The sequence below is a fragment of the Trachypithecus francoisi genome, unplaced genomic scaffold (genome assembly GCF_009764315.1).
Source record: "Trachypithecus francoisi isolate TF-2019V2 unplaced genomic scaffold, Tfra_2.0 Lachesis_group5, whole genome shotgun sequence".
NCBI classification, from domain to species: domain Eukaryota; kingdom Metazoa; phylum Chordata; class Mammalia; order Primates; family Cercopithecidae; genus Trachypithecus; species Trachypithecus francoisi.
In genome coordinates, this window is record NW_022681470.1 from 94004187 (window position 1) to 94030645 (window position 26459).

The 26459-nt window shown below is 40.7% G+C and overlaps 1 protein-coding gene across 1 annotated transcript in view; it reads left to right on the plus strand.

Annotated features, from left to right (window-relative positions):
• ASH1L (ASH1 like histone lysine methyltransferase) overlaps positions 1 to 26459 on the plus strand; it is a 233924-nt gene that overhangs the window by 30873 nt on the left and 176592 nt on the right. Inside the window, 1 exon segment of the mRNA XM_033196131.1 lies at positions 3089 to 3607. Coding sequence (XP_033052022.1) covers positions 3188 to 3607 — 420 coding nt within the window. The 5' untranslated portion in view covers positions 3089 to 3187.

Sequence of the window (26459 nt, forward strand, 5' to 3'; positions counted from 1 at the left end):
AGACGAGTCTGTACACTATGTTGTCCATGCTGGCTTTGAACTCCTGGGCTAAAGTGATCCTCTCACTTTAGTCTCCCAAAGTGCTGGGATTGTAGGGGCAAGCCACTGTGCACAGCTAACTTTGTCCTTTTTTTTTTTTTGAGACGGAGTCTCGCTCTGTCGCCCAGGCTGAAGTGCAGTGGCATGATCTCGGCTCACAGCAAGCTCCGCCTCCTGGGTTCTCGCCATTCTCCTGCCTCAGCCTCCTGAGTAGCTGGGACTGCAGGCACCTGCCACCACGCCCGGCTAACTTTTGTATTTTTTTTTTTTTTTTTTTTTTAGAGATGGGGTTTCACTGTGTTAGCCAGGATGGTCTTGATCTCCTGACCTCGTGATCCGCCCACCTCGGCCTCCCAAAGTGCTGGAATTACAGGCATGAGCCACCGCGCCCGGCCTACTTTGTACGTTTAAAGGGAGAGTGTGTATGTTTATATGACACATAAGCAGAAATGAACATGATTTGTTAGGGACAGTAAAGAAAACTGAATTGACTAAAGGATAGTCGGTGTGTGTTGGGAAGTAAAGATAAACAAGTTTGAATAGTTGGAGGAGAGTGAGATTATTAAAAGCCTTGAATGCCACTGTGAAATGTTTATATGAAATGGTAGACAAGAATCATCAGAGTGAAATGATTGGAAGATTAGTTTTCCAGCTGTTTATATGGTTGAATGGAGCAATAACAAGCTAAGGAGTTACCCAGTTGGCCAATATTTGATGAGTACTTATAACACTGCTGCTGCTCCTCCTACTAAATTATTGGTACCTTTTTTTTTTTTTTTTTTTCCCTTGCTCTGTCACCCTGCCTGGAATGCAATGGCATGATCCTGGCTCACTGCAACCTCCACCTCTCAGGTTCAAGTGATTCTCATGCCTCATCCTCCTGAGTAGCTGGAATTACAGGCACCTGCCACCACACCCACCTGATTTTTGTATTTTTAGTAGAGATGGGTTTCGACATGTTGACCAGGCTAGTATTGAAGTCGTGACCTCAAGTAATCCACCTGCCTCGGGCCCCCAAAGTGCTGGGATTACAGGCATGAGACACGACACCTGGCCGGTACCTTTTATTGAGCCCTCACTATGTGCCAGTCATTGGGCGAGGTATTTCACTTATACTCCTTGTAGAAGTCGTAAGACAACTATTTATTTACTTTTTCCCTTGAGACAGGGTCTTGCCCCGTTGCCCAGATTGGAGTGCTGTGGCTTGATCACAGCTCACTGCAGCCTCAACCTTCAAGGCTCAAGTGATCCTCCTGCCTCAGTCTCCTGAGTAGCTGGAACTACAGGTGTGTGCCACCACACCCTGCTAATTTTTGTACTTTTTTAGAGACAGGGTTTTGCCATGTTGCCCAGTCTGGTCTCAAACTCCTGGGCTCAAAGAGTCCACCCGCCTCAGCCCCTGAAAGTACCGGGATTATAGGTGTGAGCCACCATGCCCGGCCAAGAATCTTACTGTCTTGTTGGAATGAAAAGTCTCAGGGCACATGGTTTAAAATATTCTGGTTCACAAATGGAACTTTCTAAGGGATAAGATGTTCTCTGTTTTTCAGATACTAGTTCTAGATCTTGAGTCAGATGTGTTTGACGTGAAGACTAGTCTGTCAGTCTTCAAGAATACTGACTTGTTTTGTTTTGGTTTTATTAATATATTCACTAGTCTCTGGCTGGGCATGGTGGCTCACACTTGTAATCCCAGCACTTTGGGAGGCCAAGGCAGGCAGATCACCTGAGGTCAGGCGTTCAAGACCAGCCTGGCCAACATGGCGAAACCCCATCTGTACTAAAAATACAAAATTTAGTCGGGTGGGTGTGGTGGCTTGTGCCTGTAATGTCAGATACTCGGGAAGCTGAGGCAGGAGAATCTCTTGAACCCAGGAGACGCAGGTTGCAGTGAGCCAAGATCGCGCCACTGCACTACAACCTGGGTGACAGAACGAGACTCCGTCTCAAAAAAAAAAAAAATTCACTAGTCTCCCTAATGATTATATGGTAATCTGGTTTCCTGAGGATCTTTATATTTAAAATGGGGGTGCCTTGTGGAGATTCTTAGATTATGTGTATCACCTATTGTAAAATAATAAATTGGCACGGTAGTTTTAAAACGTTTTGTATATTTAGGGAATTGACACATGCCTACTGAGTATTTGCTGTTAGGAAAACTTGTAAAAATAAATTTCTGATTTTTAAAGTTCTTATAACAAAAGTGATTATTTGTATAAACGTTTGCTTAGTGTTTGCTCTTCTCTCTGGAGTATAAACCTTAAAATTTAGGAACTGGGTTCAATTTGTTAAATACTGTATTTTCAGGGTGTAGCATGATGCCTGGCATATGATAGGTGTTTGGAAATACTTTTCGAATGGACAGGTGAATGAATTCAGAGTTGAATTGTATGCTAGCAACAAAGATAATTTCTGCATAAGTTCCTGCATCGGAAAGTCCTAACCTCAAAAAGCCTGATAATCTCTTCTAAAAGTCTGGAATACTGAAACCAGCCTAAGAGATAATTTAAAAAGAATTTTTATAGGTACATAGCGTGTTTAAATATTTATGGGGTGAATGAGATATGTTGATGCAGGCATACAATGTAATAATCACATCATAGTCAATGGAGTATCAAAAAAAGATGATTTTTTTTACCTTCAATAAAACTGTAGGAAACAAGTGTACTTCAGCAGAAGTGTAGGGAATATATTCTTTTAAAACTGTTGAGTGCGAAAATATATGAAGTTATTTTATTTTAGGCAATGTTTGCTTGACTGTAAGTTGCAGAAGCTTCTTGGTGATTCTTAAATTTGCATTTGCACCATACCACTATAGCTTGTTTATGATATCTGTAGAATGATAAACTTACTCTGAATTTTAAATGTATTTATAACTAAATAGATTTAAATCTATTTTGAATTAACATTTTTATTTAACTGTGATTTTTTTTTTTTTTTTTTTTTGGGTAGTTGTTGACCTCCTTGTTGTCTTGCCCTATACCCATTACTTACATTAATCAACAGTTGCCTCTTTTCTGATAAATTTTTGTTATGGTCTGTTCTACAGAGAATGATGCTGGTTTCAAGTTTTGGAGATCCCTGTTTTTTATGGAACACAGTTCTGTAAAATTTTCATAAGATTCCTTGGCAATAACATACGCTTGTGATGGACCCTAGAAATACTGCTATGTTAGGATTGGGTTCTGATTCCGAAGGTTTTACAAGAAAGAGTCCTTCTGCCATCAGTACTGGCACATTGGTCAGTAAGAGAGAAGTAGAGCTAGAAAAAAACACAAAGGAGGAAGAGGACCTTCGCAAACGGAATCGAGAAAGAAACATTGAAGCTGGGAAAGATGATGGTTTGACTGATGCACAGCAACAGTTTTCAGTGAAAGAAACAAACTTTTCAGAGGGAAATTTAAAATTGAAAATTGGCCTCCAGGCTAAGAGAACTAAAAAACCTCCAAAGAACTTGGAGAACTATGTGTGTCGACCTGCCATAAAAACAACTATCAAGCACCCAAGGAAAGCACTTAAAAGCGGAAAGATGACGGATGAAAAGAATGAACACTGTCCTTCAAAACGAGTAAGTAGAATTCCTAACAATATATAGTTATTGACAATATTTTCATTTCCCTATTAATTTTTATCATATATGTATTTCCGGGAGTTTGATTTTAATCTTTCTGTGTTATTTCCAGATAGTTTGTGTTTGTGAGCCTTAAAATAAGCCCTGAGGCTTGTCAAAGATGTAAGTTAATAGCATAACCATGTACATATTTGTACTTGTACAATTATTTTAAAATTTTATTTATTTATTTATATTTTGAGATTAAGTTTTGCTCTTGTCACCCAGGCTGGAGTGCAATGGTGTGATCTCGGCTCACAGCAATCTCTGCCTTCTGGGTTCAAGCAGTTCTCCTGCCTTAGCCTCCCAGGTACCTGGGATTACAGGTGCCTACCACCACACCTGGCTAATTTTGTGTTTTTAGTAGAGATGGAGTTTCACCATGTTGGCCAGGCTGGTCTCAAACTCCTGACCTCAGGTCCACCTTGGCCTCCCAAAGTGCTGAGATTACCGGTGTCAGCCTCTACGCATGGCCTATTTATGCAATTTTTAAAGGCAAAACTCCAAAGTGCTGGAATTACAGGTGTAAGCCACTGTGTCTGACCAAAAAAAGAGAAATCTTTATTGAGATATGATTCACATACCATACAGTTCAGCCATTTAAATTCAGTGATTTTTAGGGTATTTCCTTATTAGCCTTTAAAAATGTATGTAAAATCGTTTCTTTCTTTTTTTTTTTTTCCCGAGATGGAGTCTCACTCTGTCACCCAGACTGGAGTGCAGTGGTGTGATCTCGGCAGACCACAACCTCCGCCTCCTGGGTTCAAGCGATTCTCCTGCCTCAGCCTCCTGAGTAACTGGGATTACAGGTTCCCACTACCGCACCCAGCTAATTTTTGTATTTTTAGTAGAGACGAGGTTTCACCATGTTGGCCAGGCTGGTCTTGAACTCCTGACCTCAGGTGATCCACCCACCTCAGCCTCCCAAAGTACTGGGATTACAGGTGTGAGCCACTGCGCCTAGCCAAAATCATTTATTTCTAAACCTTTTTCATTATCCCAAATTAAAACTCCATAACCATTAAACAATATCTTCCATTTCTTCTGTCTACAGTGACTGGTAATATCTAATGTACTTGCCGGGCATTGTGGCTCACGCCTGTAATCCCAGCACTTTGGGAGGCTAAGGCAGGTGGATCACTTGAGGTCAGGAGTTAGAGACCAGCCTGGCCAACATGATGAAAACTCGTCTCTACTAAAAATACAAAAAATTAGCTGGCCATGATGGCAGGAGCCTCTAATCCCAGCCCTCGGGAGGCTGAGGCAGGAGAATCGCTCAAATCCAGGAGGCAGAGGTTGCAGTGAGCTCAGGTTGTGCCACTGCCCTCCAGCCTGGGCAACAAGAGCAAAACTCCAACTCACCCCCCAAAAAATTCTAATGTACTTTTAGCAACTGTAACTGTAAATTTGCCTATTCTAGCTAACTCATATAGGTGTAATCATACAATATTTGTTATTTTGTGTCTGGCTTATTTCATTTACCAGAATGTCCTCAAGGTGCAACCATGTTGTAGCATGTGCCAAAACTTCATTCCTTTTCATGGCAGAATAATCCATTGTGTGGATATACCACTTTATTTTTATGTATTTATTTATTTATTTATTTAATTTATTTATGTTTTGAGGTGGAGTTTCGCTCTTGTTGCCCAGGCTGGAGTGCAATGGCATGATCTCGGCTCACGGCAACCTCCACGTCCAGGGTTCAAGCAATTCTCCTGCCTCAGCCTCTTGAGTAGCTGGGATTACAGGTGTGTGCCACCATCCCCGGCTGACTTTTGTGTTTTTTAGTAGAGATGGAATTTCTTCATGTTGGTCAGGCTGGTCTCAAACTTCTGTCCTCAGGTGATCGGCCCACCTCTGCTTCCCAAAGTGCTGGGATGACAGGCGTGAACCACCACACCCAGCCACTACTTTATTTTTTATCCATTCATCTCTTGATGGAATCTTGGTTCACATCCACTGTTTGGCTGTTGTGGATAATGCTACAGTGAATGTTGCCATACAGTTATCTGTTCAAGTTCCTGCTTGTATTTTTGTGTATTTACTTGGGAATAGAATTACTGGGTCATATGGTAATTATTTATTTAGCTCTTTCAGGAACTGTACACTTTTTCAGTGGCTATACTGTTTCATATCCCATCAGCAATGCATGAGTTTTTGATTTCTCTGAGTCTTCATAAGGTTTTCTTAAGTTTTATTCCCTCCCTCCCTCCGTCCCTCCCTTCCTTCCTCTCCTTTCCCCTCTCCCCTCTACCTCTCCGTGCTTGTCCCCCTCCTTCCCTCCCTTTCCTTCCTTTCCTTATCTTCCTTCCCTTCCCTCTCTTTCCTTCCTCCCACCCACCCCACCACCGCCCTGTTCTCAAGCTGTAGCACATTGTGGTTTTTAATTAGCATTTTCTTTTTCTTTTCTTTTTTTTTTTTTTGAGAGAGAGTCTTGCTCTGTCCTCCAAGCAGGAGTGCAGTGGTGTGATCTCGCACACTGCAAGCTCCACCTTCTGGGTTCATGCCATTCTTCTGCCTTAGCCTCCCGAGTAGCTGGGACTACAGGCGCCCATCACCACGCCCAGCTAATTTTTTTTGTAGTTTTAGTAGAGATGGGGTTTCACCTTGTTAGCCAGGATGGTCTCGATCTCCTGACCTCGTGATCCGCCCACCTCAGCCTCCCAAAATGCTGGGGTTACAGGCGTGAGCCACCATGCCCAACCTGCATTTACTTAACGACTAATGATGTTGAATAGGTTTTCATGTGCTTATTGGCCATTTATGTATCTTCTTTGAAGAAATGTTTGTTCAAATTATTTGACTACTTTTGAATTGTATTTTGTTGTTGAATTGTCCGGGTTCTTTATATAATCTGTATATAGGATTTTAAAAATATTTTCTTTCATTCTGTGGATAGTCTTTTCATTTCCTTTTGTGTCCTCTGATGCAAAAAAAGGTTTTCAATTTTGGTGAAAACCGGGTCCAATTTATTTTTTCCTTTATTGCCTGTGTTTTTAGTGTCATATCCTAGAAATCACTGCCAAATCCAATTTTGTGAAAGTCTTCCCCTTATGTTTTCCTAAGAGTTTTATTGTTTTAGCTCTTATGTTTAGATCTGTGACCCATTTTGAGTTTGTTTTGTTGTATATGGTTTAAAGTAAGGGTCCAGCTTCATTCCTTTACGTGATATTCAGTTTTCTCAGCATCATTTCTTGAAGAGAGTGTCTTTTCTTCATTGAATGGTTTTGGCACCTTTGTTAAAGAAATTATTGGCCATATATGTGAGAGTTTATTTCAGGACTCTTTTCCTTTACGTTCCATTGGTCCATATGTTTGTCTTTCTGCAAGTACCACACTGTTTTCATTACTGTAGCTTTGTAGTAAGTTCCTTATTTGTTCATTTTAGATGGAGTCGTACTCCGTCGCCCAGGCTGGAGTATAGTGGCATGATCTCGGCTTGAGACCGCAGCCTCTGCCTCCTGGGTTCAAGTGATTCTCCTGCCTCCTGCCTCAGCCTCCTGAGTAGCTGAGATTACAGGTGCCCGCTACCATGCCCGGCTAATTTTTGTATTTTTAGTAGAGACAGAGTTTCAGCATGTTGGCCAGACTGGTCTCAAACTCCTGAGCTCAAACGATCTGCCTGCCTCGGCCTCCCATAATGCTGGGATTACAGGTTTGAGCCACCATGCCCTTCCTGTTTGTTTTTAAAGAGACAAGGTCTTGCTCTCTCATCAGGCTAGGCTACTCAGTACAGCCTCAAACTCCTGGGCTCAAGTGATCCTCCTGTCTTTGCCTCCCAAAGTGATGGGATTATAGGCATGAGCCACCATGGCTGGCCTGTAGTAAGTTGAAGTCAGAAGGTGTGAGTCTTCCAACTTTGTTCTTTTTCAAAATTGTTTTGGCTATTTGGGGTTCCTTGAGATTCCATATGGATTTTAGGATGGGGTTTTCTGTTTCTTTAAACAACAGTGTTGGGATTTTGATAGAAATTACATTGAATCTGCAGATCGCTTTAGGCAATGTTGTCCTCTTAATATGAAGTCTTGAAATCCAGGAACGTGAGATGTCTTTTGTTTAAGATTTCCTTAATTTCTTTCAGCAATATTTTATAAAATTTGTAGTGTTCAAGCCTTTCACCTCCTTAAATTTATTCCTGTGTATTTTATTTTTTGATGCTATTGCAGCCAGCAGTGTTTTAAATTTACTTTTCAGATTGCTCATTGTAAATATATAGAAATGCAATTAATTTTTAAATTACTATTTTTAATTTTTTTTTTTAGAGACAGAGTCTTGCTCTGCCGCCCATGCTGGAGGGGCAGTGGCATAGCTCATTGTATCCCCAAACTCCTGGACTCAAGCAATCTTCCTGCCTTAGCCTTCTTTTATTTATTTTAATAAATAAAAAAAAATTATCTTTGTAGAGATGGGGTCTTGCTATTTTGCCCAAGCTGGTCTTGAACTTCTGACCTCAAGTGATCCTCCTTTCTTGGCCTCCCAAAGTGTTGGGATTACAGGTGTGAGCCACTGTGTTGGCCACAACTGATTTTGGCATGTGGGTTTTGTATCCTGCAACTTTGCTGAATTCATTTATTACCTTGAACAATTTGTTGATGCTTTAGGGTTTTCTACATATAAAACTGTGTCATCTGCCAACAGAGACAATTCAGTATTTTAATATATGCCTCAGGTATTTCTTACATTCCAGCAGATTTGGGAAACACTGTGTTTACTTACTGTGAAATGAGAGTGGGTTATTTTCTGTTCAGTGAGTTAGCTACTGAAAATAGTGTTTTTTGTCTGCTGAAATATTATATATAATTTTTTTTCGTATTTTAAAAATTATAAACTCCCAATGGCCATTATTGAATAGATTACACACAGTATTTTGAATGGGGTCAAGCAACCTCTTTAGTGGTCCTTACCAGTAGAGCTTAACTAGTAAACTGAAAGTAGCAGTCACTGGTACTATAGCAGGAAGACAATAAAAGAAGAGGAAAACAGAACAATAGAAGGCAGTGTAAGAAACAAGAGCAAAGGATGATGATAAAGTGCCATCAGGCTACCTCAAAGGATAAAGTTTTCTGTCCACAATCCATGCTAGTATAGTATGTAGGCTAATGTCTGAGTTATATTGATATATATGTGTGTATATATATATAGGTTGGTACAAAAGTAATTGCAGTTTTGGACTATGAATTTTTTTTTTTTTTAAGATAGAGTCTCCTTTTGTTGCCCAGGCTGGAGTGGAGTGGCTAGATCTCGGCTCACTGCAGCCTCCACCTCCTGGGTTAAGGCAGTTCTCCTGCCTCAGCCTCCTGAGTAGCTGGGATTACAGGTGCTTGCCACCATACCTGGCTAATTTTTGTATTTTTAGTAGAGATGGGGTTTCAACATGTTGGCCACGCTGGTCTCGAACTCCTGACCTCAGGTGATTCACCTGCCTCAGCCTTCCAAAGTGCTGGGATTATAGGAGTGAGTCCCTGTTTCCAGCCATTGACCATGAATTTTAAATCATTATAACTAGGCTCAAACACATCTTTATTAATCAAAATAGGAACCATTACAATAAACATTTGTGCCAACAAGAATCAGTTTGTTTAATCCTGTAGCATAAAAATCTGTGCTTCTGGATTCGACAAACTCTTGGGAAGCATTTTATGCATCCTGCTGGTTGTGGAAGCGGTTTCCCTGCAAAAAGTTGTTGAGATGCTTGAAGAAGTGGTAGTTGGTTGACAAGAGGTCGGTTGAATATGGCAGATGAGGCAAAACTTAGTAGTCCAATTCGTTCAACTTTTGAAGCATTGATTGTGTGATGTGCAGTCAGGCGTTGTCCTGGAGAAGAATTGGGCTCTTTTTGTTGATCAGGGCTGGCGGCAGGCATTGCAGTTTTTGGTACATCTCATCAATTTGCTGAGCATACATCTCAGATGAAATGGTTTTGCTGGGATTCAGAAAGGTGTAGTGGATCAGACTGGCAGCAGACTGCCAAACAGTGACCATGATCTTTTTTGGTGCAAGTTTGGCTTTGAAAAGTGCTTTGGAGCTTCTTCTGGGTCCAACCACTGATCTGGTTGTTGCCGGTTGTCATATAAAATCCACTTTTTGTCCCACATCACAATCTTGAGAAATTTTTCCTTGTTGGTGTGTAAAATGCCAAATGACCGTAGAATGGTTGAAGTTGAGTTCCTTGGCAACTTCTCGTGTAGTTTTAAAAGGATCAGCTTTGATGATTGCTCTCAGTTGTTGTCAATTTCTGACAGCCAGCCACTGTGCTTCTTATCTTCAAGGCTCTCATCTCCTTTGCAAAACTTGCTGAACCACCGCTGTACTGTACATTAGTTAGCAGTTCCTGGGCCAAATGTGTTGTTGATGTTGCAAGTTGTCTCCGCTGCTTTATGACCCATTTTAAACCCAAATAAGAAAATCACTTAAATTTGCTTTTAGTCTGACGTTTCCATAGTCTAAAATAAATACAAAATAAACAGCAAGTAATAAGTCATTAGCAAAAAAACATAAAGTGAGAAATGTGCATTAAAATGATATATAATATAACTACATTTAAGAATGTATTCCAATATCAAGTGGCAAATTTCAACAATGCAAAAACTGTGGTTACTTTTACACCAGTATTACCTGTTATATTTATAATATATAACAATTATATAGTTTTAAAAAAATAAATGAGTGTATATGTATGTATATGCATATATGTAAACTGTGGTAGACTGCATATAACCTGAACTTTTCCATTTTAACCATTTGTAAGTATATAATTTTGTGGCATTAGATAGATGCACTTTTTGTGCAACCATCCCCACCCACCAGCTCCACATCTTTTTGATATTTTCCAGCTGACACTCTATTAACTCTTCATTCCCCCTCCTGCAGCCCCTAGTGAAACTGGTACTCTACTTTCTGTCTCTGAATTTAACTACTGAAATTACCTCATATAAGTAGAGTCATACAATATTTGTCCTTAGGTGACTGCCTTATTTTATTTTTTATTTTTTATTATTTTTTATTTTTTATTTATTTATTTATTTTTATTATACTTTAAGTTCTAGGGTACATGTGCATAACGTGCAGGTTTGTTACATATGTATACTTATACCATGTTGGTGTGCTGCACCCATCAACTCGTCAGCACCCATCAATTCATCATTTATATCATGTATAACTCCCCAATGCAATCCCTCCCTCCTCCCCCCTCCCCATGATAGGCCCCAGTGTGTGATGTTCCCCTTCCCGAGTCCAAGTGATCTCATTGTTCAGTTCCCACCTATGAGTGAGAACATGCGGTGTTTGGTTTTCTGTTCTTGTGGTAGTTTGCTAAGAATGATGGTTTCCAGCTGCATCCATGTCCCTACAAAGGACCCAACTCATCCTTTTTTATGGCTGCATAGTATTCCATGGTGTATATGTGCCACATTTTCTTAATCCAGTCTGTCACAGATGGACATTTGGGTTGATTCCAAGTCTTTGCTATTGTGAATAGTGCCGCAATAAACATACGTGTGCATGTGTCTTTGTAGTAGAATAATTTATAATCCTTTGGGTATATACCCAGTAGTGGGATGGCTGGGTCATATGGTACATTTAGTTCTAGATCCTTGAGGAATTGCCATACTGTTTTCCATAATGGTTGAACTAGTTTACAATCCCACCAACAGTGTAAAAGTGTTCCTATTTCTCCACATCCTCTCCAACACCTGTTGTTTCCTGACTTTTTAATGATTGCCAATCTAACTGGTGTGAGATGGTATCTCATTGTGGTTTTGATTTGCATTTCTGTGATGGTGAGTGATGATGAGCGTTTTTTCATGTGTCTGTTGGCTGTATGAATGTCTTCTTTTGAGAAATGTCTGTTCATATCCTGTGCCCACTTTTTGATGGGGTTGTTTGTTTTTTTCTTGTATATTTGTTTGAGTTATTTGTAGATTCTGGATATTAGCCCTTTGTCAGATGAGTAGGTTGCAAACATTTTCTCCCATTCTGTAGGTTGCCTGTTCACTCTGATGGTAGTTTCTTTTGCTGTGCAGAAGCTCTTTAGTTTAATTAGATCCCATTTGTCAATTTTGGCTTTTGCTGCCGTTGCTTTTGGTGTTTTAGACATGAAGTCCTTGCCCATGCCTATGTCCTGAATGGTACTACCTAGATTTTCTTCTAGGATTTTTATGGTATTAGGTCTAACATTTAAGTCTCTAATCCATCTTGTATTAATCTTCGTATAAGGGGTAAGGAAAGGATCCAGTTTCAGCTTTCTACTTATGGCTAGCCAATTTTCCCAGCACCATTTATTGAATAGGGAATCCTTTCCCCATTTCTTGTTTCTCTCAGGTTTGTCAAAGATCAGATGGCTGTAGATGTGTGGTATTATTTCTGAGGACTCTGATCTGTTCCATTGGTCTATATCTCTGTTGTGGTACCAGTACCATGCTGTTTTGGTTACTGTAGCCTTGTAGTATAGTTTGAAGTCAGGTAGCGTGACACCTCCAGCTTTGTCCTTTTGACTTAGGATTGTCTTGGCAGTGCAGGCTCTTTTTTGGTTCCATATGAACTTTTTTTTTATCCTTTTTTTTTTTTTTTTTTTTGAGGCGGAGTCTCGCTCTGTCGCCCAGGCTAGAGTGCAGTGGCGCAATCTCGGCTCACTGCAAGCTCCGCCTCCCGGGTTCACGCCATTCTCCTGCCTCAGCCTCCCAAGTAGCTGGGACTACAGGCGCCCGCCACCTCGCCCGGCTAGTTTTTTGTATTTTTAGTAGAGACGGGGTTTCACCATGTTAGCCAGGATGGTCTCGATCTCCTGACCTCGTGATCCGCCCGTCTCGGCCTCCCAAAGTGCTGGGATTACAGGCTTGAGCCACCGCGCCCGGCCTTCCATATGAACTTTAAAGCAGTTTTTTCCAATTCTGTGAAGAAACTCACTGGTAGCTTGATGGGGTGGCATTGAATCTATAAATAACCTTGGGCAGTATGGCCATTTTCACGATAATTGATTCTTCTTATCCATGAGCATGGTATGTTCTTCCATTTGTTTGTGTCCTCTTTTATTTCACTGAGCAGTGGTAGGTGACTGCCTTATTTCCCTTAGCATAATGTCCTCAAGGTTTGTCCATTTTGGAGTATGTCAGAGTTGCTTTTGTTTTTAAGGCTGAATAATATTCCAGTGTATATATATAACAAATTTTGTTCATTCTATGGATATGTCAGATTCAGAAGCTGTTTGTGAATTTTTTGGTTAATATGATTGTCAACTGTTAATTGCTAGATTTGTTCAGCTGTTACTGGGTAGTATTTTACTAGATAAATTAATCTAGTCCATCTATGGATGGACACTGGTATTGCTTCCAGCTTTTAACAATTGTGACTAATGCTGAACATGTGTGTAGAAATATCTGCGTCCCTGCTTTCACGTCTTTTGGCTATATATGTGGAAGTGGAATTTTTGGGTCATACTACAGTTTTTTTGGTAAGAGATTGAGTGTCGCTCTGTCACCCAGGCTGGACATTGTGGATTTTTTTTTTTCTGATACAGGGTCTCACTCCTGTTGCTCTGGCTGGAGTGCAGTGGGGTAGTCACAGCTCACTGCAGCCTTGACCTCCTGTGCTCAGATGATTCTCCCACCTCAACCTCCTGAGTAGCCTGGCTACAGGCATGCACAACCACTCCTGGCTCATTTTTTGTAGTTTTAGTAGATACAGGGGTTTTACCATGTTGCCCAGGCTGATCTTGAACTCCTGGACTAAAGCAGTCTATCCGCCTCAGCCTCCCAATGAGCTGGGATTACAGATGTGAGCCACCATGCCTGACTGGGACATTATAATTCTGTGTTTAATTTTTTGAAATAATTACCATACTGTTTTCCACAGGGGCTGGACAATTTTACATTCCCACCAGGAACTCAAAAATGTTCTGGTTCTTCCACATCCTCGGTAACAGTTATTCTGTGTTTTAAAAAAATTATAGCCATCCTAACGTGTAAGAATTACTCATTATATATATAATTTGTAATTGTATATCTATAGTTTTGTTTGTTTGAGACAGCATCTTGCTATTGCCTAGGTTGGAGTGCAGTGATGTGATTAGACTCACTGTAGCCTTGACCTTGGCCTCCTGGGCTCAAGCAATCCTACCACCTCAGCCTCCCAAGAAGCTGCGGCTACAGATGTGTGTCACCACACTTCTAATATTTTTATTTTTTGTAGAAATGTTGCTCCTTTTGTTGCCTGGGCTGGTCTTGAAGTCCTGGGCTCAGGTGATCCTCCTATCTCAGCCTCCCAAAGTGCTGGGATTACAGGTGTCAGCCACCATGCCAGTGAGCCACTGTGCCCGGCTTGATACGTGTATTTTTTTTAAAACATAAGACTAATCTCAGCACTTTGGGAGGCTGAGGCAGGTGGATCACTTGAGGTCAGGAGTTTGAGACCAGCCTGACCAACATGGTGAAACCCCATCTCTACTAAAAATACAAAAATTAGCTGCGTGTGGTGGTGATCACCTATACCCCCAGCTACTCAGGAGACTGAAGCAGGAGAAGCTCTTGAACCCAAGAGATGGAGGTTGCAGTGAGCCGAGATCACACCACTGTACTCCAGCCTGAGTGACAGAGCGAGACTCCATCTCAAAAAAAAAAGTCGAAGATCCTTTGCCTTCCTTCCTTCCTTTCTTGACAGAGTCTTACTCTGTCACCCAGGCTTGAGTGCAGTGGTGTGATCTCGGATTACTGCAACCTCTGCTGCTCAGGTTCAAGTGATTCTCCTGCCTCAGCCTCTTGAGTAGCTGACATTACAGGCACCTGCCACCGCGCCCGGCTCATTTTTGTATTTGTAGTAGAGACGAGATTTCACCATGTTGGTCAGGCTGGTCTTGAATTCCTGAACTCATGATCCACCCGCCTTGGCCTCCCAAAGTGCTGGGATTACAGGCGTGAGCCACCGCGCCTGGCCGATCTTTTGCCTTTCTACTTTATCTTCAGTGCTCCAAAAGAAGCAGCCCTGAAGGGGAACTCCTATTGAGATTGTGAAAAAGGATGGTGTTTTCTTCTTTAGTGACCATAGGGAAATAAGAGAATAAGAAACAATCTTGGTTGGGCATGGTGGCTCACGCCTGTAATCCCAGCACTTTGGGAGGCCCAGGCTGGTGGATCACCTGAGGTCGGAAGTTCAAGACCAGCCTGACCAGCATGGAGAAACCCCGTCTCTACTAAAAATACAAAAAATTAGCCAGGCGTGGTGGTGCATGCCTGTAATCCCAGCTACTTGGGAAGCTGAGACAGGAGAATTACTTGAACCCAGGAGGCAGAGGTTGCGGTGAGCTGAGATCGCGCCATTGCACTCCAGCCTGGGCAACAAGAGCGAAACTCCATTTCAAAAAGAAAAAAAAGAAACAATCTTGCCGGACGCAGCGGCTCACCCCTGTAATCCCAGCACTTTGGAAGGCTGAGGTGGGTGGATCACAGGGTCAAGAGATCGAGACTATCCTGGCCAACATGGTGAAACCCCATTTCTACTAAAAATATAGAAATTAGCTGGGTGTGGTGGCGCATGCCTATCATCCCAGTGACTCGGGAGGCTGAGGCAGGAGAATTGCTTCAACCCGGGAGGCGGAGGTTGCAGTGAGCTGAGATTGCGCCACTGTACTCTAGCCTGGCAACATGGCAAGACTGTCTCAAAAACAAACTAACAAAAAAGAAACAGTCTTGTTCGTGAATCTTGATTTGTTTGTGTCCTGCTCTTAATTTTAATACCTTGTTAAGGAATAAATGACAGTGGATTGAAGTTTGGAAAGTCTCCAGAAAGGGAATAAAACCTCAGACTCTCCTGAGAGAATCTAGAAAAACATTGTAAGTATATCAAACTGCAATAATCCCTATGGGAATTTTGTAGTTTCAATGTAGTGAAGATGGCTAATGAATTAGACTCAAAAAGAGAATGCCACATTTAGATTATTCTTCTAATGTTTCTTTGTATAAACTTTGGTTCCAGTGAGTTCTTAACTGTGGTGGTGTTTTTTCTAACAAAGGGAAACCTGAAGACATTTTCAGTATATTCAAGTCTTCTTTATTTTCTTTAAGAAATGGTTATTCTGCTTGATGATTTATGTATCATGGATGGTTAATGCATAGTATGTTACCTCATATTTCATACTTTTATTACTTGGAAATTTTTAATTTATTTTAAAATGTCAGACTCTTATATTTGAGGTTCAAAAGTTGAGAATTTTTAGGTTAATAATATGATTTTCAACTGTCAATTTCTAGATTTGTTCAGGTGTCATTTTTCTGGGTAATATTTTGCTATATAAAAGTTAATTATCTCATCAGTTTACTTTCAGTGAAAATTTTTGTTCTGTATATGTTTACTGTGGCTTCCATCAGCCTATTTTAGGTAAAAAATAAGACTTAATTTTAGCTGGGCAGTCTAGGTGACAGCGAGATCCTGTCTCCCAAAAAAAAAAAAAAAAAAATGTGTTTTCAGGTTCACCTTCGCTTGAAGAATCGTATCACATTAAGAATAAATTGTTGGCCAGGCGCGGTGGCTCACGACTATAATCCCAGCACTTTGGGAGGCCAAGGCGGGCAGATCACAAGGTCAGGAGATCAAGAACATCCTGGCTAACACGGTGAAACCCCGTCTCTCCTAAAAATACAAAAAATTAGCCGGGCGTGGTGGCAGGCACCTGTAGTCCCAGCCGCTCGGGAGGCTGAGGCAGGAGGGTGGCGTGAACCCAGGAGGCGGAGCTTTTAGTGAGCCGAGATTGCGCCACTGCACTCCAGCCTGGGCGATAGAGCAAGACTCCGTCTCAAAAAAAAAAGAATAAATTGTTGGGAATCAGAGTTGGTACAAAGAAACTTCCAGAAGAGTAACTCCAACCTTGCTGTCTTTGGTATCTTCCAGAAATATATTTGCACTTATAAGCCAGTATGCATCCCCTACATACATGTTCTTTCCCCATTTTAAAATGTAAATAGTAGCACACTGTACATACTGCTCTGTATCTTTTTTCTATGAAATAGTATATTTTAAAGATTTTTCCATAACAGGGCTATGAGAACTTCTTTAGCCCTTGGAAATGTGACTTACGTAATTTTTTTTTTTTTGAGACAGTCTTGCTCTGTGGCCCAGGCTGGAGGAGTGCAGTGGTGCGATCTCGGCTCACTGCAACCTCCACCTCCCGGGTTCAAATGATTATCTTGCCTCAGCCTCGAGTAGCTGGGATTACAGGTGTGCACCACCACGCCTGGGTAATTTTTGTATTTTTAGTTGAGACGGGGTTTCTCCAAGTTAGTCAGGCTGGTCTCGAACTCCTGACCTTGTGATCCACCTGCCCCGGCCTCCCCAAGTGCTGGGATTATAGCTGTGAGCCGCTGCACCCAGCCTATAATTTTCTTTTTCCAGTTTGTTATTTGTCTTTAGACTTTGGTTATGTTATTTTGCCATACAGAAATATTTAGCTTTTTACCTGATATAATTTGTAAATCTTCTTAAGGCTTCTGGATTTTTGATGTATCATTAGAAAGACCTTCTTTCGAAGTTTATAAAGGATTTCCTTATGTTGTTTTGCAGATCGTTGTAGTATTTTATTTTTTAACATATAAATCCTTGATCCATTTGGAGTTTGTTATGGTTTATGAGTTATGGTTCCAAATTTATCTCTTTCCAAATGGCTACATGGTTGTCCCAATACTTATTATTATTATTTGAGATAGAATCTCGCTCTGTCGCCCAGGCTGGAGTGCAGTGGCACAATCTGGGTTCACTGCAACCTCTGCCTCCTGGGTTCAAGCAATTTTCCTGCCTCAGCCTCCTAAGTAGCTGGGATTAGAGACACGCGGCATCACGCCCAGCTAAGTTTTGTATTTTTAGTAGAGACAGGCTTTCCTTATGTTGGTCAGGCTAGTCTCGAACTCCTGACCTCAGGTGATCCCTCTGCTTTGGCCTCCCAAAGTGCTGGGGATTACAGGCGTGAGCCACTGAGCCTGGCCGCAACACTATTATTAAGAAGTCCATCTTTACTTCTCTGATTTGAAAGGCTGCTTTGTCATACACTGAATTTCTTTATGTACTTGGTTCAAGTCTGGTTTTCCATTTAGTATCAGTGATGTTTCCATTTATTTACATTTTTTGTTTGTTTGTTTATTTTTAAGAGTCTGAGTCTTGTCTTTTTTAACCAGGCTGTGGTGCAGTGGTGTGATCATAGCTCACTGTAACCTTGAGCTCCTGGGGATCAAGCGATCCCCCTGTCCCAGCCTGGCAAATCATTAGGATTACAGGTGTGAGCCATGGCACCTGGCCACTATGGTACAGTTTTAAGTATTTTGTTTTATAGGTAGGACTAATCCATTCTCCTAACTTATATTTTAGTGTGCTCCCTGTACTTTTGCCTATTTATAAATTTATTATTAATTTATAATTTATAAATTAATGTAATTTCAGTGAAAATAATTTTTTTCTAGAATTTTTCTAGAATTTGACTGATTATAAAGTTTGTATATTGTTCATCTTTATCTGTGGTTGAATTTGGAGCCTAATTTGATGATGACTACTTTGAGAGGCTTTGACTTTACTTTTCCAGGAGTTAGGGTACGTTACTGACACCTTTCCTGGGGTCTCCATTTTGCCACTAGCACATGACTTGATGGACTTACCCACTGTGTTTTCATGCCTATTTAGGTCAGCCCTTTTTTTTTCTTTTCTTTTGGTCCTCTTGGAGCTTTTTCTTACTCCTATGAGGCAGCAGTGTAAGAAACGTATTTTATGCTGGTTTGAGTTATTTTGTTGTAATAGAAGACTCTTTACAGTATTTAGCCTGGCATATTGCTAGAAGTAGACATCCCCTGATTGTTTTATAAGAAATAATGTTCATTATTTTATTTTTATTTTTGAGACAGAGTCTCGCTCTGTCATACAGGCTGGAGTGCAGTGGTGCAATTTTGGCTCGCTGCAATCTCCACCTTCTGGGGTTCAAGTGATTCTTGTGCCTCAGCCTCCTGAGTAGCTGGGATTACAGGTGAATGCCATCATGTCTGGCTAATTTTTGTATTTTTAGTAGAGTTGGGGTTTCGCCATGTTGGCTAGGCTGGTCTCGAACTCCTGGCCTCAAGTGATTTGCCTGCCTTGACCTCCAAAGTGCTAAGATTACAGGCATGAGCCACCATGCTTGGAATCATTATTAATTTTATAGTAGGTTTTCTTGTTTTCTTTTTTCCTCCCAAGTGGAAGGAAAAACTTTCTTGTAATTTTTCTCTAAAAATTTATGTTTGGCTTTGATGCAGTTACATGTGGTGTCTGCCATTTCATAAGCTGTCAGAATGGTACATTCATTTTTCTACAGCAGTATTTTAGAAAGCGAAAGTAGAGATGGAAGTCACAATATTTACTTGTATTTATCACACAGTAACTTAAACGGAGATGGAGCAATGGTACATTTCTTTCCAGCATTTAAAGAAAATTCCATTTTTGGAGTTATATAACATGTGATTGTAGTTCATTTAGTATACTTAGCGGAAAAAATAAAAAAATGTCAAGTATATAAGCTTGCAATAAAAGGTTCTACTATGTTAGGAAGTCAGAGTTTAGGAGGTATACAAAGGCAGTTTGAGAAAAATGCACAGATGGTAGATACATACCTTTTTTAAGAGACAGGGTCTTCTTTTAAAGAGACAGTCTGTTGCCCAAGGCTGTGCAGTGGCATGATCATGGTCCACAGCAGTCTTGGCCCCCATGGGCTTAAGTAATCTTCCCATCTCAGCTTCCAGAATCACTAGGACCACAGGTGTGTGCCACCACACTTGGCTAATTTTATTTTATTTTTGTAGAGACAGTGTCTTGTTGTGTTGCCCAGGCTGGTCTCGAACTCCTGTGCTGAATCAGTCCTCCTTCCTTGTCCTCCCAACACGCCGGCATTACAGGCGTGAACCACTGCATTTGGTCATGTCAATATACTGTGTCTCATGATTATGATGACCAGATTACGTATTAGTCAAATAGCATTGAAATTTGGTGCTTTGTTGACTAACATTTTTGTCATTGGATAGTTTATTTGATGTTACTGTAGTCTAAATGAGTGGATTTCATGAACACAATGAATTACAAGTAAAATTCATAGCCATAATTATAACTTCCAGTCCAAAAATGGTTTTCTGTTTAGAAAAGAAAATTCTGTGCCATCTAAGAAGCAGTTCATTGAAGAAGTAATTTTGAATTTCAGTGAAGTGAGTTTTTGTTTTTTTTTTGAGACGCAGTTTCGCTCTTGTTGTCCAGGCTGGAATGCCATGGTGTGATCTCGGCACACCGCAACCTCCACCTCCCGGGTTCAAGCGATTCTCCTGCCTCAACCTCCCTAGTAGCTGGGATTACAGACATGCACCACCATGCCTGGCTAATTTTGTGTTTTTAATAGAGACAGGGTTTCTCCATGTTGGTCAGGCTGGTTTCAAACTCCTGACCTCAGGTGATCTGCCTGCCTCAGCCTCCCAAAGTGCTGGGATTAGAGGCCTGAGCCACCGTGCCTGGCCTAAGTGATTTTTTTTGGAGAATTATTATTATTACCTTTTAAATAAAATTTAATAAAGTTAAATATTTTTCTTTTTTATAGAAACAGTCTGGCTATGTTGGCCAGGCTGGTCTTGAACTCCTGAGCTCAAACGATCCTCCTGCCTCAGCCTCTCAAAGTGCTAGGATTACAGGTGTGAGCCACCATGCCCGGCTGAGAATTATTAAAACCCACATGCACACATGCATCCAAGTATTAGACTTAAAGCCTGTCCTGGAATTTTAAATTTTATAATGCTCTATAACTGGTAGATTAATGTTTCTTTTTCTTTTCTTTTTCTTTTTTTTTTTTTCTTTTTTTTTTTTGAGATGGAGTCTCACTCCATTGCCCAGGCTGGAGTTCAGTGGCATAATCTTGGCCTTACTGCAACCTCCACCTCCCAGGTTCAAGCAGTTCTCCCACCTCAGCCTCCCAGGTAGCTGGTACTACAGGCACACGCCACCATGCCCGGTTAATTTTTGTATTTTTAGCAGAGACGGGGTTGTGCCATGTTGGCCAGGCTAATCTCGAACTCCTAACCTCAGGTGATCCACCCACCTCAGCATCCCAAAGTGCTAGGATTACAGGCGTGAGCCACCGTGACCAGCCTAATGTTGTTTCTTAAATAAGAAAAATGGGTAATAATAGTGCCTCAGTTCTTCTTGCTCAGTAGAGATTATTTGCCCGCCAGTTTTTAAAGAGCTGCAAACAAGTTCCAATTATTTTGAAATGGAGTTGTTGGAAAAAAAACTGGTTTGACATTACCCTAGGTTTTGGATTTTTTTTCCTTTGTATTTGTTAGATAATAATAGTGTGTTAACATATACACCATGGAATACTGTGCAACCATAAAAAAAGGGATGAGTTCATGTCCTTTGTAGAGACATGGATGAAGCTGGAAACCATCATTCTGAGCAAACTATTGCAAGGACAGAAAACCAAACACTGCATGTTCTCACTCATAGGTGGGAATTGAACAATGAGAACACTTGGACACAGGGTGGGGAGCATCACACATTGGGGCCTGTCATGGGGTGGGAGGAGTGGGGAGGGATAGCATTAGGAGATATACCTAATGTAAATGACGAGTTAACGGGTGCAGCACATCAACATGGCACATGTATACATATGTAACAAACCTGCATGTTGTGCACAAGTACCCTAGAACTTAAAGAAAGTATAATTAAAAAAAAAAATAGTGTAAGTTTTCTAGATATAATAGTTCCTTTAAATTATACCCTATTTTAAGTTAGCCCAGTTTTCTATAAAACATATATATTTTTAATTGAGATATAATTCAAATACCATAAAATTTGTCCTTTTAAAATGTACAATTCAGTGTTTTTAGTATATTCAGTACGTTAAGTGTACACAGAGTTTTGCAACCACTAGTAATAATTTTAAACATTTTTATCTTAAACATTTTCATCTTAAATTTGTGTCTTTAATGTGCCTTTTACACTTACAATAACTGTTCAAAAGGACTAATATTTTGATTTATACTTTCACAAAGGAGGTTAAAGTTTTATATCACTTAACTTTGTCTATAGTCTCTAGGGTAGAGTCACAGCATTCTTTGATTTGTTTTTCCATGTGCTGTAAAAAAATAATTATGCTATAACATGGTAACTGCCATGATAGAAATACATACAGACAAGAGTGTATATGTGAATCACAGAATCACTGGAGAGGAGGGTGAGCAAGAGAATATGCAAAGAAGGGCTCATGCTTAAAATTAGGTGTTGACCACTTTGTTAGAATTTGCTGGAAAGAGAAAGGCTTTTGGGACAAAGTAAATAATAAAGGGAAAATGCACACTTAGGATGTCTCACAGATTTTTCTCAGTTGTGCTATAAAACAAGAATTTGACAGTTCTTTACTGTAGGTAAATACTAAGAAAATATAAATAATGAGGCCAGGCGTGGTGGAAAAAAACAAAAAGAATTGCGTGACCATACTTATTTTTTCTTAGGTTTTTTCTTTTTTTTTTTTTTTTTAAGTTTGTGGTCCTACTTTGTAGTAGTATTCCTCTTAGAGGAAAAATTAAAAGATAAAATTGCCTTTTTGGACTATTTTTCTATTTCAGAAATTTGGGTTTGCTTGTGGTAAGTAGGGGCCCTGTCATTTATAGCTGTAATTGCAAATCTTTTTTTGTGTGTGTGAGACGGAGTTTCCCTCTTATTGCCCAGGCTGGAGTACAGTGGTGTTAGCTCACTGCAACCTCTGCCTCCTGGATTCAAGCGATTCTCCTGCCTCAGCCTCCCGAGTAGCTGGGATTACAGTTGTGTGCCAACATGCCTGGCTAAATTCTGTATTTTTAGTAGAGATGGGATTTCACCATGTTGGTCAGGCTGGTCTCGAACTCCTGACCTTAGATGATCCGCCTGCCTCGGCCTCCCAAAGTGCTGGGATTACAGGCCTGAGCCAGCCTGTAATCTTCATGAGGGCTTCATGAGGAAGTGAAAGTCAAAAGCTATGTAATATTGGGGCAGATTCGTAGAGCTTCTTCTTACAGAACTGCAACAGCAGGTGGCATTAGAGATCAGGTTTAAGGGTGAGTTGCAACGTATTTTTTATAGTTGCCACTATTAGGAAGGGAAGTAACACATATTGGGGATTCAGGATACACAACTGGCAAAGCTCAGCTTGACTCTTGGGTGTTGCTGATCTGTTAGAAGATTCTCTGTGTGTATATTTTTTAAACTAACCACTTAAAAATCTAGCAAGTAGCTGGGCGTGGTGGCTCAAGCCTGTAATCCCAGCACTTTGGGAGGCCGAGACGGGCGGATCACGAGGTCAGGAGATCGAGACCATCCTGGCTAACATGGTGAAACCCCGTCTCTACTAAAAAATACAAAAAACTAGCCGGGCGCGGTGGCGGGCGCCTGTAGTCCCAGCTACTCGGGAGGCTGAGGCAGGAGAATGGCGTGAACCCAGGAGGCGGAGCTTGCAGTGAGCTGAGATCTGGCCACAGCACTCCAGCCTGGGCGGCAGAGCGAGACTCCGTCTCAAAAAAAAAAAAAAAAAAAAAAATCTAGCAAGTAAGAATTATCTTCCAAAATGAAAGGAGGCTGAGGCAGGAGAATGGCGGGAACCCGGGAGGCGGAGCTTGCAGTGAGCTGAGATTGTGCCACTGCACTCCAGCCTGGGCAACAGAGCGAGACTCCGTCTCAGAAAAAAACAAAACAAAACAAAAAAACAAAAAGAAAGGAAAAATAATGTTTTATGTCTAATACCTACCTTTCCATATCCCAAACTAAACAGTAGAAAAATAAGAGGGTGTCATCCAGGGCCTACTTAATAACCTTTGCCTTTTCTTTACAAATGAATGTCATTTTGCACCAGCAAATGCCTTATGTCAAGAGTTATGGGCTGGACATGGTGGCTCACACCTGTAATCCTAGCACTTAGGGAGGCCAGGGTGGGTGGGTCACTTGAGCTCAGGAGTTCAAGAACAGTCTGGCAACATGGTGAATTACCCCTGTACAAAAAATACAAGTGTAAGCCAGGTGGCTTACACCTGTCATCCTAGCTACTCAGGATGCTGAGGCAGGAGGATCACTTGAGCACAGGAGGTCGAGGCTGCAGTAAGTTGTGTTCATGTCACTGCACTCCAGCCTGGGTGACAGAGAGATGGAGTGGAATATATGATTGGGTAAGGACCTACCAGGGAAGAGGGTGGTAGTTTACATATTAACTGTGGCTTCCCTGGAACTGCTTAATGTAAATACAGATCTTTCTATAATCTGGATTATGGTATACTAATGCTTTAGTATCTCTAAACTATGACCTAAATTTGGAGAACACTGATTATCAAAAGAAGATAATGTCAACAAAGATGTCAGAAATGATACGTATTATTAAGGTGAAATTGTAACCAGAACTCACTTTTGAAACAAAACAGGTACTGAACTAGGCTATTTTTTAACAGCCAAGTCCTAATTTACTATGTATATTTTACTTTTATTTTTGGAAAACATATCAAAATCAAGTACACAAGCTTGCAATAAAAAGTTCTATATTAGGAAGTCAGAGTTTAGGAGGTACACAAAGGCATTTTGACAAAAATGCACAGATGGTAGATACATACACTAGAATATTTTAGCTATATTTAGTGAAGCTACATTGAATTACTAACATCTGAGAATATATATGAAGGCACAAAAATGATCCTAACATCTTTCTGTAGGATTTGATAGTAACTCTCACAGTAAAAACAGTGAAACAAAATGGCACCTGCTTCTCAGCCTCACCTTTTCATTTCTTAGCAAGATTACTGAGTGTGATTATTGTGTAGTTCCTTGCCTAGTCTTTGATTTTATAGGCTGGGGGCTCCAAAAGATAGCTGATGAGATCAAAAGCAGATGCCAAAAATAATAATCCAAGGCAGGGGAGTTTGGTAATCTTTCTTTCTAAGCTGTTTGTTGATTATAACGGTTAGGGCAATTATGAAGGTTAGGAATTACGAAATGTGGAAATTCCCCTAAGCATACTTGGTAACTCTTAAAAATTATATTTGTCTCAACCTCGATAACTAAAATTACCTAAGATAAATGAGAAAAATGATTTAATTTTTCTCATTTATCTTCATTTATCTTAAATTTAAGATAATTTAATTTATCTTAATTTAATTATCAAATTTAATTACTAAATTTTTAAATAAAAAGCAAAAAGGATAAAAAAGTTTCACTGTGCAATAGAGAAAGGAAGGAGTATGAGGGAATGGAAAGACTCAGCTTAGACATCCCCCAATTCTGTGAAATGTTCCTTGAACCTTTCCAGGAAGTTAGTTACTCTATCCTCTGTGTTTCTATTGCATATTTTTCTGTTTTTAATATATAGCATATTATATAATAATTATTAATTGATTTCTCTATTTCTTTGGCTCCTTGAGTGTCAGGGGGATCTTTTAAGTTTTTGCTTTTTATGAGCAACACAGAAAATGCTTTAAAAACAGTTCAGTAAGACTGAAGACAAGATCTGTAAGCATAAAACAAACACCATCATCATTACCAAAAATACAGTGCTTAAAATATAGCTTGAGATTGTGGATTTATTTCCTTATTCCTAAGATGTTGCTTTTAAATATGCTGTCGGCCAGGCGCGGTGGCTCATGCCTGTAATCCCAGCACTTTGGGAGGCCAAGACAGGAGAATCATGAAGTCAAGAGATTGAGACTATCCTGAGCAACATGGTGAAACCCCATTTCTACTAAAAATACGAAAAATCTCCTGGGCGTGGTGGCGCGTGCCGGCGTGTGCCTGTAATCCCAGCTACTCGGAAGGCTGAAGCAGGAGAATTGCTTGAACCCGGGAGGCGGAGGTTGCAGTGAGCCGAGATAGTTCCATTGCACTCCAACCCAGGTGATAGTGTGAGGCTCCGTCTCAAAAAAAAAAAAGAAAGAAAGAAAGAAAAAGTCATAACGGTATTACTCAAATATTTCCTCTTCTCTCATTTGCTAAAAATACATAGTAAAACTTCATGCCTATTTAAAACAATCTCTAGGCCAGGTGCAGTGGCTCATGCCTATAATCCCAGCACTTTGGGAGGCTGAGGCGGGCAGATCACGAGGTCAATAGATCGAGACCATCCTGGCCAACATGGTGAAACCCCGTCTCTACTAAAAATACAAAAGTTAGCTGGGCATGGTGGCATGTGCCTGTAGTCCCAGCTACTCGGGAGGCTGAGGCAGGAGAATCGCTTGCACCCGGGAGGTGGAGGTTGCAGTGAGCCGAGATTGCGCCACTGCACTCCAGCCTGGCAACAGAGCAAAAGTCTGTCTCAGAAATTGAATAAATAAAACAGTCTGTAGATTGCTATTTTTAAGAATTTGCGGATGCCAAGGTGGGCAGATCACCCGCGGTCAGGAGTTCAAGACCAGCCTGGTCAACATGGTAAAACCCAGTCTCTACTAAAAATATAAAAATTAGCCAGGCATGGTGGCACGCACCTGTAGTCCCAGCTACTCGGGAGGATGAAGCATGATGATCACTTGAAACCGGGAGGTGGAGATTTCAGTGAGCTGAGATTGTGCTACTGCATTCCAGCCTTGTGACAGAGCAAAACTGTCTCAAAAAAAAAAAAAAAAGAGAAAGAAAAACCCATTTATTTTATAAAAGGTCAAACAAAATCTTCCCTTTAAGTATTTTATTTTTATTTTTTATTTTAATTTTTAATTTACTTTTTGAGACAGTCTTGCTCTGTCATCCAAGGTGGAGTGCAGTGGCGCAATTGTGGCTCACTGCAACCTCTGTCTCCGCAGTTAAAGCAATTCTTCTGCCTGAGCCTCCCAAGTAG